The 13,254-nt window shown below is 51.2% G+C and overlaps 1 protein-coding gene across 5 annotated transcripts in view; it reads left to right on the forward strand.

Moving 5' to 3' along the window:
* PHKA1 (phosphorylase kinase regulatory subunit alpha 1) overlaps positions 1-13,254 on the forward strand; it is a 77,960-nt gene that overhangs the window by 22,486 nt on the left and 42,220 nt on the right. For all 5 annotated transcript variants that reach the window (XM_039487312.1, XM_039487313.1, XM_039487315.1 and 2 more), the window contains exons 9-14: positions 525-578; positions 2,275-2,397; positions 3,386-3,481; positions 8,546-8,653; positions 11,424-11,502; positions 12,530-12,664. In XM_039487312.1, coding sequence (XP_039343246.1) covers positions 525-578; positions 2,275-2,397; positions 3,386-3,481; positions 8,546-8,653; positions 11,424-11,502; positions 12,530-12,664 — 595 coding nt within the window. The remainder of the gene's footprint in view (positions 1-524; positions 579-2,274; positions 2,398-3,385; positions 3,482-8,545; positions 8,654-11,423; positions 11,503-12,529; positions 12,665-13,254) is intronic.

The following is a 13,254-nucleotide window of genomic DNA, read 5'->3' on the forward strand; positions in this document are numbered from 1 at the left end:
AATGATTAGGGGGCTGGAGCACATGACTTATGAGGAGAGGCTGAGGGAACTGGGATTGTTTAGCCTGCAGAAGAGAAGAATGAGGGGGGATTTGATAGCTGCTTTCAACTACCTGAAAGGGGGTTCCAAAGAGGATGGATCTAGACTGTTCTCAGTGGTAGAAGATGACAGAACAAGGAGTAATGGTCTCAAGTTGCAGAGGGGGAGGTTTAGGTTGGACATTAGGAAAAACTTTTTCACTAGTAGGGTGGTGAAGCACTGGAATGGGTTACCTAGGGAGGTGGTGGAATCTCCTTCCTTAGAGGTTTTTAAGGTCAGGCTTGATAAAGCCCTGGCTGGGATGATTTGGTTGGGTTTGGTCCTGCTTTGAGCAGAGGGTTGGACTAGATGACCTCCTGAGGTCCCTTCCAACCCTGAGATTCTATGATAACTCCTTGCTTAAAGTTATAGTTACTGTAACTGCATTGTATCCAGCAGTGAGGAATGGATCCTTGTCCCAAAGTGAATTTCCCTTTCTCTTCCAGGGGCGTTATGGCTGCTGCCGGTTTCTCCGAGATGGGTACAGGACCCCTAGAGAGGTGTGTATTATGGGGTTTGCTGGCTGGATTTTCCTTTGCTTTGCACCAGGCAGCTGCCTGATTGATGGGGTGGTGGTGGGGGTGGGTGTCTCGAGTTCCTTTTACTACACTTAAAACATCAGCCCTGAGATAGTTTAGGTTAAAGGAAGTCTGTCTAAGGCTGTCTGGCACAGGAGGAGATGATGGAGGGGCCCTTTAATTCAGGAATCACTAAAGCTTCCACGTAGTAACACAGCCAAGAGAGCCAGCGTGCAGTGGCCAATGGAGCAGCAGTGTTGGGTCACAGAGGGAACCCTGGCGACTAAGGGCTATGGAAGGAGAAGAGGAGTGTTTGCTGTTCATTGCTGCTAGGGGATGATATCTATCCACCTTGGCGCTGGGGCCTGCTGTGGGGATGGGGCATGTTTCCTGGGTTAATGTCTCCAGGAGAGGTAGAGAGGACCTGCCATCTCTTGCAGGAGTCCTGCATAGTCAGGGCCTTTGGCCCCCTCCCAATCCTCCTACTGATCTGCTCTGTTTGGGCAAGATTAGCAGCACTTGGACAGCGACCAGCACTGAGCTCCATACTGATCTGCATCTGTGAAGACCCTTGCCCCTGGGAAATACCACCTTCCAGGAGGGGGAAAGTTGCTTGGGAGAAGCTCATTTCCTCCTCTTCCTCTCTAGCACTCCCATCCTGCCATCACACAGCTGAATGCCTGTGAAAGATGGAACCCTGCTCCTCACCATCCTTGGGGTTTCTGTAGGACCCGCCTCCTCCCCACTGGACTTCTGCTTTGAAGCTGTGTACATTTGTAACAATTACATAACAGATGCTGAGGGTGAACTATGTACAACTCCACTATACTCCCTGTTCCTGCATCTCAGCTTAACTCTGCCAAAGCCAGGCCAGACATGTCTCTTCTGGGCCTTGTGGGAACACATTATACAGAGTGAGGCTCACAGCTATTGTATGCAAAACCTTGAGCTTTGGTGTTAATGACAGCTACCAGTCAGCTGCCAGGAGAGGGAATCCTATGGTTTCTAAGTAAATATTTTAATACACACATTATAAACAGTATTTGGAATACTTAACACATTTTAAACGGAAGCTATTGGGTAGCAAATCTACTGGTGTTCCTTGCACTGACTTTCACCACTCTGCTGCTGTCACATATATTTCACGGTGAGCGCTACACTTTTTAGCAGGCACGTTCCCTACTGATCTTAAAATGTAGTCTGTGTCACCTGGATTCTTCCCAGCTTGAGAAGAAAGCGTTCCATAGCTTTGTCAGCAAATAGCAGTCTGGGGATCCTTTCAGCTAGCAGCATTCTAGTCCTTGGGTTAATAATGATGATGTAAACTGTAGTAATAGCTATGTAATAGCAATTTATATGGCTATGACCTAGGTATTGACTGGTCTCAGTTTCTGGGGAGATAGGAAAGCTGTAGCCTGTATCCAAAATGATATGTTGGGATCAGCGTGTAAAATCACATGCTTCCCTATAAACCTGGGTTATGCAGTCATGCATGATGGGCAGCTACCTCCTGCCTTTGGATACAGTTCCCAGGGCTGGAGCAGTTCATGGCCAGATGGTCACCATGTGAGCACCCAGCTCCTGAAGCAGTCAGGAGAGGGGGTTGGGCCACTGGGCCAGAACAAGCCTCCAGCTGTAGCTTTGCGTGACTTGACTCAGGAAACATGCCTCTGCATAGGACCCAAATCGCCTCTATTACGAGCCTGCTGAGCTGAAGCTCTTTGAGAACATTGAGTGCGAGTGGCCTTTGTTCTGGACCTATTTCATTATCGACGGGATCTTCAGCGGCAATGTAGAGCAGGTAAGGGGTGGGATGGAGAGGGCACTCGGGTTGGGGAGGGGAGCCTGGCTTTAAGGGGAAAAATAAGCTAATTGCTTGCCTGTTAAACACAGTCCCCTGGGTGCCCTTGTCAGTCTCTCTATCTCCTCCGCTCCAGGTGCACTCTGCTTTGTTATCCTGGGGTCTCAGAACTGCTGGGCTGCCTTCGTGTTTGTTATTACTGTAGTGCCTAGGAGCCCAGTCATGGGCCAGGTCCCCCATTATGCTCGGCCCCATACAAACCGAGCAGAAAGACAACCCCTGCGCCCAGTGGTTTACAAGGGAATAAACACACTGAACTGCTGGTATGGCAGCTGGGGGAGCGGGGCCAGGCTCTGCGCTCCCCTGTGTTCATAGAGTGAGCACATCGGTTCTGCATGTTGCTATTTAACACTTACATGCGCATTCCTAATCCCAGCTGCTCCCGTGGGGGTGGGGAGGTCTGGGGCTAAATTCCCTGTAAGCCACATGGTCATGTAGCAACCTATTAAGTGCTGCACAAGCGCTTGGGGAACCCACCTGTCCGGGACCTGCCGCAGCCAGGGGAGGGGCACCCTGGACCCATACCTGGGGGGGAGAGAGATGCACTGTGGGGAGTCCTTTCTCTCTCTCCCCTCTGTAGCCCTAGGGCAGCCTGCACCTCATCCCCCTGGCCCCATCCCCCCAACCTTCTGTCCTAGCACTGAGCCCCTCATCCCAGGCCCCACCCCAGAGCCTGCACCTGAACCTTCTGCCTCAGCCCATAGACCTTCATCCCTGGTCCCACCCCAGAGCCCGCATCCCCAAGTGGAGCCCTCACACCCCGGCCCCCCAACCCTCTGCGTCAGCTGTGAGCCCACACTCTGAACCACTCAGCCCCACCCCACCGCATGAATTTTGTTATGCACCAATATGGAGGTGATGTGTCTGGGAGCTCTGCCCTTGGGGATGTTGTGTTGGGAGCTGATTTCCTGTGGTGCTTCCCCCTCAGGTCCAGGAATACAGGGAAGCCCTTGAAGGCGTGCTCATCAAGGGGAAGAACGGAGTTCGCCTGGTGCCGGAGCTGTACAGCGTCCCTCCCAATAAGGTAGCAGGGCAGCCTCCATCTTGAGCACTTCCCTAACGGCAGGCTGTGGCATGACACACCTGCCTCCATTTCCCCCTCACAGTCTGTGTCTCAGCAGCAAATTCAAACCCTTTTATTCGTGTGAAGAGCCACAGTCTGCAGATCCCTCATGGTAAAAGGCAGCTTCTCCCTAAACCCCAAAGTAAAACACGGTCCCAGCACAGCAGCTCTTCAATCCCATTCAGAGGTCACCCACCAGAGTCATTAACCGTGATGTGATTGGAATAACAGAGACTTGGTGGGATAACTCACATGACTGGAGTACTGTCGTGGATGGATATTAACTGTTCAGGAAGGACAGGCAGGGCAGAAAAGGTGGGGGAGTTGCATTGTATGTAAGAGAGCAGTATGACTGCTCAGAGCTCCGGTATGAAACTGCAGAAAAACCTGAGAGTCTCTGGATTAAGTTTAGAAGTGTGAGCAACAAGGGTGATGTTGTGGTGGGAGTCTGCTATAGGCCACCAAACCAGGGGGATGAGGTGGAGGAGGCTTTCTTCAGGCAATTAGCAGAAGTTACTAGATCGCAGGCCCTGGTTCTCATGGAAGACTTTAATCACCCGGATATCTGCTGGGAGAGCAATACAGCAGTGCACAGACAATCCAGGAAGTTTTTGGAAAGTGTAGGGGACAATTTCCTGGTGCAAGTGCTGGAGGAATCAACTAGGGGCAGAGCTCTTCTAGACCTGCTGCTCACAAACAGAGAAGAATTAGTAGGGGAAGGAAGAGTGGATGGGAACCTGGGAGGCAGTGACCATGAGATGGTCGAGTTCAGGATCTTGACACAAGGAAGAAAGGAGAGCAGCAGAATACGGACCCTGGACTTCAGAAAAGCAGACTTTGACTCCCTCAGGGAACTGGGATCCCCTGGGAAAATAACATGAGAAGGAAAGGAGTCCAGGAGAGCTGGCTGTATTTTAAAGAATCCTTATTGAGGTTGCAGGAAAAAAACATCCTGATGTGTAGAAAGAATAGTAAATATGGCAGCTTGGCTTAACAGTGAAATCCTTGCTGATCATAAACACACAAAAGAAGCTTATAAGAAGTGGAAGATTGGACAAATGACCAGGGAGGAGTATAAAAATATTGCTCAGGCATGCAGGAGTGAAATCAGGAAGGCCAAATAACACTTGGAGTTGCAGCTAGCAAGAGATGTTAAGAGTAACAAGAAGGGTTTCTTCAGGTATGTGTTAGCAACAAGAAGAAAGTGTGGGCCCCTTACTGAATGAGGGAGGCAACCTAGTGACAGAGGATGTGGAAAAAGCTAACGTACTCAATGCTTCTTTTTGCTTCGGTCTTCACAAACAAGGTCAGCTCTCAGACTGCTGCACTGGGCAGCACAGAATGGGAAGGCGACCAGCCCTCTGTGGAGAAAGAAGTGGTTCAGGACTATTTAGAAAAACTGGATGAGCACAAGTCCATGGGGCTGGATGCGCTGCATCCGAGGGTGCTAAAGGAGTTGGCGGATATGATTGCAGAGCCATTGGCCATTATCTTTGAAAACTCATGGCGAATGGGGGAGGTCCCAGATGACTGGAAAAAGGCTAATGTAATTCCCATCTTTAAAAAAGTGAAGGAGGAGGATCCAGGGAACTACGGGCCAGTCAGCCTCTCCTCAGTCCGTGGAAAAAATCATGGAGCAGGTCCTCAAGGAATCAATTCTGAAGCACTTGGAGGAGAGGAAAGTGATTCAGGAACAGTCAGCATAGATTCACCAAGGGCAAGTCATGCCTGACTAACCTAATTGCCTTCTATGAGGAGATAACTGGGTCTGTGGATGAGGGGAAAGCAGTGGATGTGTTATTCCTTGACTTTAGCAAAGCTTTTGATACGGTCGCCCACAGTATTCTTGCCAGCAAGTTAAAGACATATGGGCTGGATGATTGGACTATAAGGTGGATAGAAAGCTGGCTAGATCGTCGGGCTCAATGGGTAGTTATCAACGGCTCCATGTCTAGTTGGCAGCCGGTATTAAGCGGAGTGCCCCAAGGGTCAGTCCTGGGGCCAGTTTTGTTCAATATCTTCATTAATGATCTCTGGAGGATGGCGTGGACTGCACTCTCAGCAAGTTTGCAGATGACACTAAACTTGGAGGAGTGGTAGATACGCTAGAGGGTAGGGATAGGATACAGAGAGACCTAGACAAATTAGAGGCATGGGCCAAAAGAAACCTGATGAGGTTCAACAAGGACAAGTGCAGAGTCCTGCACTTAGGACGGAAGAATCCCATTCACTGTTACAGACTAGGGACCGAATGGCTAGGAAACAGTTCTGCAGAAAAGGACCTAGGGGTTACAGTGGACGAGAAGCTGGATATGAGTTGACAGTGTGCCCTTGTTGCCAAGAAGGCTAACGGCATTTTGGTCTATATACGTAGGGGCATTGCCAGCAGATCGAGGAACATGATCATTCCCCTCTATTCGACATTGGTGAGGCCTCATCTGGAGTACAGTGTCCAGTTTTGGGCCCTACACTACAAGAAGGATGTGGAAAAATTGGAAAGAGTCCAGAGGAGGGCAACAAAAATGATTAGGGAGCTGGAGCACATGACTTATGAGGAGAGGCTGAGGGAACTGGGATTGTTTAGTCTGCAGAAGAGAAGGCGGGGGGGCGGGGATTTGATAGCTGCTTTCAACTACCTGAAAGGGGGTTCCAAAGAGGATGGATCTAGACTGTTCTCAGTGGTACCTGATGATAGAACAAGGAGTAATGGTTTCAAGTTGCAGTGGGGGAGGTTTAGGTTGGATATTAGGAAAAACTTTTTCACTAGTAGGGTGGTGAAGCACTGGAATGGGTTACCTAGGGAGGTGGTGGAATCTCCTTCTTTAGAGGTTTTTAAGGTCAGGCTTGACAAAGCCCTGGCTGGGATGATTTAGTTGGGAATTGGTCCTGCTTTGAGCAGGGGGTTGGACTAGATGACCTCCTGAGGTCCCTCCCAACCCTGAGATTCTATGATTCTATGAACCACTCAGTCCCAGTTCTATTCCTCTGTCCCAGGGACCCACTCTCCAGGCCTCCCACTGAGAGTTCTCAGACCTGCTGCTCTCCCATGAGCCATGAAGCGTTGCTCTCCCTTGAAGCCTTGGGGCTCAGCTTTCTCCTGTAGCCCCAAGTCAGGTCTCCTGTGACAGGGGCTCCTCTTCCCTAGGGCTCCTCACCTGTGTACCCCATCCTGCTCCAGGGAACCTCCCTCCAGGGCCAGCCCTGTGCTGCTGGGCTCCTCCCACAGCCCTCCCTCCACTCAGTTTTCTGCCAAAGGACGCCCTGCAATGTTAGTCTCCTAGGCCTCCCAACCTGTGAGGCCTCCTCTGCTCCTGGGATCCACCCTCGAGAATCAACCCCTTGCTTCTGGGCCCAGCTTGCACTGACTAAGCTGGCTCTGCCACAAGCTCTCCGTCCCCTTGGTAGGGTCCTCCAGCTCTAGCCAGTGCTCCCGACAGTTTTCTTCTGGCGGGTCTCCTGCAGTTCTTTCCCTCAGGCAGCTCCCACTTACCCAGTCTTGTCTCCATCTCTCTGTGTATGTGGCCCAGGTGCCTTCTCTTAAGCCCCATTGGGCAGCAGCTGCCCTGTCACAGTCACTGGGCCCCGCTCCCTCTTAAATGAGCCAGTGAGTGACGGGGCTGCACCTTATGCCCAGGGCCCAGGCTCTTGCTTGAAGCATTAGAGGTAACAGGAGTCAAAAGGGATCCAATCTCCCTTCCCCTGCCTCATGCTCTTGCTGCCACCCCATAGATGCTCCCTCTACCAGTGCTCGAAGTGGGGAGGGGCATTGATGACAGCTGTTATCCAAGACACCTGTGCATCGCTGTCCACCTGCCTGGCCAGGGGCAATGTGGGGTGAAGCTGGGCACCCCCTGCTGGAGGCTCAGAACAGCTGGTGCTGATCCCTGCAGGAATCCCCCTGCTGACTTTCCCCTCCCTGTTCTGCATGGGCTGGGTAGAGGGTGAGCATGGCTTGCTGCGTCTCATCTCCAGCATGCTTCATTCCTGGTCAGGACTAAGACTGGGCATTGCTATGACCTCTGCCCTGTGAGTTGAGAGGATGTCCATCACGCCAGTTCTCTGGGTTAATGCTGCCCCTTTACCAACCGGTGTGTGAGGCTCGGGGGGTGGGAGGGTGGGCAGGGGCTGTGTGCTCCCTTCCCTCTGAGGTCAGAACATCTGGCTCCAACACCCCCTGTCCCCAGGCCTGCTCTCCTCAGGATGGAGTGGGTACATCTGCGCTGCAGCTGAGCACGAATCTGTCTACCTGAGCTGGCAGGCTTGCCCCCAGCTGCAGTGTGGACGCAGCTAGCACGTCCAGCCAGGAAGCACAACTCCATCTACCTCCATGCCCTTCAGCTCATTGCAGCACTCACCGTGCACACGCCACTTGTTCCAATGGGTGTCGCTCGCTGTTGAGGCACCTGCCCTGCCAGGCAGTGCTTTAGCGGTGTTCTAAGCTCTGCTGGCTGCCCTTTGCCCCCCCCTCTCCCCGTCAGTCTCTAGGTCTGTCTGCCTGACCCCAATGAACCAAATGTCTGAAAGTAGCCAAGGAGGAAGGGGCATGCAGGGGCAGCTATGATCTCCTGGGGGTGGGTACTTTTTAAAATGTGTCAATTGCCTTTAAAGTCAGCATCCAGCTACCAAGAGTGAGAGGACGCCACAGCCACGCTGGGGATCCTCTGGTAGCTTAAGAACTCTGCTGCACTAAATCAGGAAGATCCATGGGAATGTTGCTACAATGCTGTGTGGAAACTCTAGCTGCTTCCAAGAGATTTGCATTGGGAGGCCCTGAATGTGTGGTATTGGCCTCCCCTAGCTAACTGGGAGGAGGTTGGGAGGGGGTCTCCCATCAGGGCATGGGAGGGGAAGCTTGCCTGGGTAACACCCCACCCGATAAGAGAGGGGCCCCCAGGCATGTGATGACAGTTCTAAAGAAACGTTCCCTGCTGGGCGGTGGGTTGGTGCCTTGCAGCATCTCCTAGGCTGTAGCCACTGTCGGATGCCCAATCTCACACTTTTTTTTTTTTTTTTTTCCTTTTCCAGATGGATGAGGAGTATGTGAATCCCCACACTGTTGACCGAGTCCCTATGGGCAAGCTGCCCCACATGTGGGGCCAGTCTCTCTACATCCTGGGGTGCCTGATGGCAGAGGTGAGATCACACCTGTCACTGTGGCCTGTTGGTTAGTCCACACTTAGCAGCTCTGGTCGCTGAGGTATTTGTCTGCTCAGGAGTCAGTCTTTGTTCCTGTTGCATTAAACATCGAGTTGCTGAGCACTCTTGCCTCCACCATGGTCAGTGGGAACTGGGCGAACTTAGCACCAGGCCCGGAAGATCTTTAAATTTGCAAGAATTGTCCATAACTTCATGGAATATGTGGCTTTTCCTTATAGCGCCCTACTCCTAGGTACTCTCTGCATCTGCCTCTGAGTAGCACTTGTCTTTCTGACAAACACATGGGGCTGTTCTGTTGCATTCTACCCAAGGCCTATCTCCAGCCTTTCTTCTTCTGGTCACTGCACTCTGCTTGGCCCTGCTTGCTGGCTGGTGTGTTGGGTGAACAACCTTTTCTGAAATATGCTCATATGAGTGTCTGGAGGCTTGTCTAAGTAACATCGTCCGCCACACCATCCCCTCTGCAGTAAAACATCCCTCCGCCAGGATAGTGAAGTACCCAGTCAGCATCCAGGGGCTGCTATTCAGCATAGCAGTGCGCTGTACTATGACCACTGCAGCTCGTGGCTACTTCATTCATCTTTCAGGCCTGTTTTTAGGAATTACCCTGTCTGGATGAGCTCTCTTCCTGCCAAACTATAGCAAATGGGGGCTTGGTGGGATTAGAGTTCTTTCTCACAGACTTTAAGGTCAGAAGGGACCATTATGATCATCTAGTCTGACCTCCTGCACAATGCAGGCCACAGAATCTCACCCACCCACCCCTGTAATGAACCCCTAATCTATGTCTGAGTTATTGAAGTCCTCAAATTGTGGTTTGAAGACCTCAAGCTTCAGAGAATCCTCCAGCAAGTGACTTGTGCCACATGCTGCAGAGGAAGGCGAAAAACCCCGACTGAGCTCAGGGCCCCCCATTGTGCCAGGCATTGCAGAGATGCCCATCACCAACGTGTGCTCCTTGTGCCAGGTACTTACTGAGATTGGTGCCCTTACTGTGCCTGACACTGCACAGACCCCAAACGAACGCAGAGCCTGATCATGCCTGTCACTGTACATATGCACACTAAGAGACAGTCCCAAACCTGACCACCTAAATAGTCAAAAGCTATTTCAAGCCATTGGACAAGTGGGGAAACTGAGGTACTTGGAGACACTCCTCCTATGAGGAGATAACAGGCTCTGTGGATGAGGGGAAAGCAGTGGACATGTTATTCCTCAACTTTAGCAAAGCTTTTGATACGGTCTCCCACAGTGTTCTTGCCGGCAAGTTAAAGAAGCATAGGCTGGATAAATGGACTATAAGGTGGATAGAAAGCTGGCTAGATAGTCAGGCTCAACAGCTAGCGATCAATGGCTCCATGTCTAGTTGGCAGCCGGTATCAAGAGGAGTGCCCCAGGGGTCAGTCCTGGGGCCGGTTTTGTTCAATATCTTCATTAATGATCTGCAGGAGGATGTGGACTGCACCCTCAGCAGGTTTGCAGATGACACTAAACTGGGAGGAGCGGTAGATACGCTGGAGGGTAGGGATAGGATACAGAGGGACCTAAACAAATTAGAAGATTGACCCAAAAGAAACCTGATGAGGTTCAACAAGGACAAGTGCAGAGTCTTGCACTTAGGATGGAAGAATCCCATTCACTGTTACAGACAAGGGACCAAATGGCTAGGAAGCAGTTCTGCAGAAAAGGACATAGAGGTTATAGTGGATGAGAAGCTGGATATGAGTCGACAGTGTGCCCTTGTTATCAAGAAGGCTAATGGCATTTTGGCCTGTATAAGTAGGGGCATTGCCAGCAGATCGAGGGACGTGATCATCCCCCTCTATTCAACATTAGTGAGGCCACATAGATTCATAGATTCTAGGACTGGAAGGGACCTCGAGAGGTCATCGAGTCCAGTCCCCTGCCCTCATGGCAGGACCAAATACTGTCCAGACCATCCCTGATAGACATTGATCTAACCTACTCTTAAATATCTCCAGAGATGGAGACTCCACAACCCCCCCAGGCAATCCACTCCAGTGCTTAATCACCCTGACAGTTAGGAACTCTTTCCCAATGTCCAACCCAAACCTCCCCCACTGCAGCTTAAGCCCATTGCTTCTTCTATCCTTAGAGGCTAAGGTGAACAAGTTTTCTCCCTCCTCCTGATGACACCCCTTTAGATACTTGAAAACCGATAGAAAGCATAAGAACGGCCGTACTGGGTCAGACCAAAGGTCCATCTAGCCCAGTATCCTGTCTTCTGACAGTGGCCAATGCCAAGTGCCCCAGAGGGAGTGAACCTAACAGGTAATGATCAAGTGATCTCTCTCCTGCCATCCATCACCACCCTCTGACAAACAGAGGCTAGGGACACCATTCCTTACCCATCCTGGCTAATAGCCATTAATGGACTTAACCTCCATGAATTTATCCAGTTCTCTTTTTTTTAAATGCTGTTATAGCATTATAAGCAAAATAACTCTGGGTGAAGGAGGGTCTGGCTCCGAATTGAGTCATCCATGAGTACCAGAAAGCTTGGAAAAACCTCTTCCCCTATCTTTTTCCAGTAGGCTTTAAGAGCCCATTGTAATGCTGATCGACTGAACCTGACAGATGGGGGTTCCCCATCTGATCTGGTCCTCGGTGTGTGTGATCTGTGTTGCTGATGTGTTCTGCTGCTAGGGTAATGTTAGCAGGGGTCTCTGTAAGCAGCTTGTCTTCTCTGAGGGCAATTCCTCTCTCTGGTTATTTCTTCACGCAGGGATTTCTGGCTCCAGGTGAAATTGATCCCCTGAACCGCAGGTTTGCTACTGTCCCAAAACCGGATGTGGTAGTCCAAGGTGAGCATGGCAGTCTGATGTTACAGGTTGCTGTAGGTATGCTACACAAGAAGGGATGGAAACAGTCTCTGGCTGCAAAATGGCTTCCTGCCCACCAGCAGGGCTGGCAGCTTTACCATACTGGATCTGGTAACTGACTTGATTTGGCAGATGTTATTTGCGTCTGGCAATGGGTGGTGCAGCTGGTTGCCCTTTCAGGGGGTTGAAAGGCTTCATACAGGTGGTGAGTGGTGCCATGAGGTGATGGCAAAAGTAACATTTCCCCCTTACAGTTTCTCTGATCCTGTGAGATCACTCAAGCTAAGCAGGGTCAACTCAATCAATACTTGATTGGAAGACCTCTCAAGTGTCAGTGTGTCTGTGGGGACTCTCCCCTCTGAGTCAGTGCTGAGCGAATGCCCCAGCCTGGTTTGCTGCTTGAGATGCTGTTCTTTTGGATGGCACTCTGAGAATGAAGGGGCCAGGACTATGATTTAAAGATTCCTTGTCTCCCCTCAGTTAAACCAGCTGCTGTGGTGTTCTACAGAGGTAGCTACATTTCAGCAGTGGCCCAAGTGACATGGGAGCTATATAAAGGAATCTGTTTAAGTATGTAAAGCTCTTAAGGGTCCTTCAGGATGGAAGGAGCTATAGAAATTTAAGTGCTCCCTTTAAACCATGATCTCCTGCCAGTGCCATTGCTGGCTCATATCGAGATGAGTCTTGCTCTCACCTCTGTCACCTGCTAACCTGGACCTCTCATCCAGTCCACTGGGCAATGAAAGCTTCAACATGGCAATTGTTGCTGCCAGGAGGATGGCTCTCAGACCCCTACCAGTCATGGCGGAGAGCCCAGGTTGTTCTCTAGGGTGCCAGGTTAGTTGGGATGGGTGCTGACCTTAACGATGATGGAACGCAAGCAATCATCACCAAGCAACTTGCACCCAGTCTCTGAGCAGCCTCCACAAATGGAGAATGGCCATTTGGCAGTGAAGTTCCTGGCCTGAGATCTCCAGCTGCTGATACTGCCCTCTCCACCCTCACCCAGTGTGCATCCTAGCCGAGACAGACAGCATCAAGGCCATCCTGAAGAAGCAGGGCATCGAGGTGGAGACAGTGGCTGATGTCTACCCCATCAGAGTGCAGCCAGCCCGGATCCTCAGCCACATCTATGCCAGATTAGGTGAGTGGCTGGAGCTTTGCCTACGCACCTGGGGTAGGGGGTGATAGAACATCTGGATGGGACAGGGAAAGGCAGCTTGGGAAATGACTCGATCCTCCCTGTGTCTGACTTTCCAATGTGCACTAATGGCCAGCGGAGCAGCAGGTCTTGTCTCAGCTGTGGCAGCGCCCATGACACACTATCAGCTCCTTCCCCCCACCCCCATTTTTTGTTGGAGAATGTCATGAGGCTGCCAGTAACCCTCTTTCCTGACTGAACACAGGTGTGTTGTTCTCTAATGGTCCCTGCACACCTTCTAACCCCCTCTTTTAGCGGGCAAAGGACTCTTGGGAGAACTCCCTACAGCCCTGTCACCACCCATTTCCCCCTTCTCCCCCCCCCTCCCCCCCCGAATCCCTCTTTCAAGTACCAGCGTCGGTCTCCAACCTGCTGACTATAAGCCCAGGCTACCGTCAATATGGCCATGTTGGTCAAGCTCGCTTCCAAATCTAGATCTTGTTATAACAAGTTTCAGCAGAGCCGTAGATCGATGGAAATGGTTTTCCTCTCATTTAAAAACCTCACAACCTCCAGTGCGGAGCCTGCAGCCC

This window comes from Mauremys reevesii, linkage group 9 (genome assembly GCF_016161935.1).
Source record: "Mauremys reevesii isolate NIE-2019 linkage group 9, ASM1616193v1, whole genome shotgun sequence".
Taxonomy (NCBI): domain Eukaryota; kingdom Metazoa; phylum Chordata; order Testudines; family Geoemydidae; genus Mauremys; species Mauremys reevesii.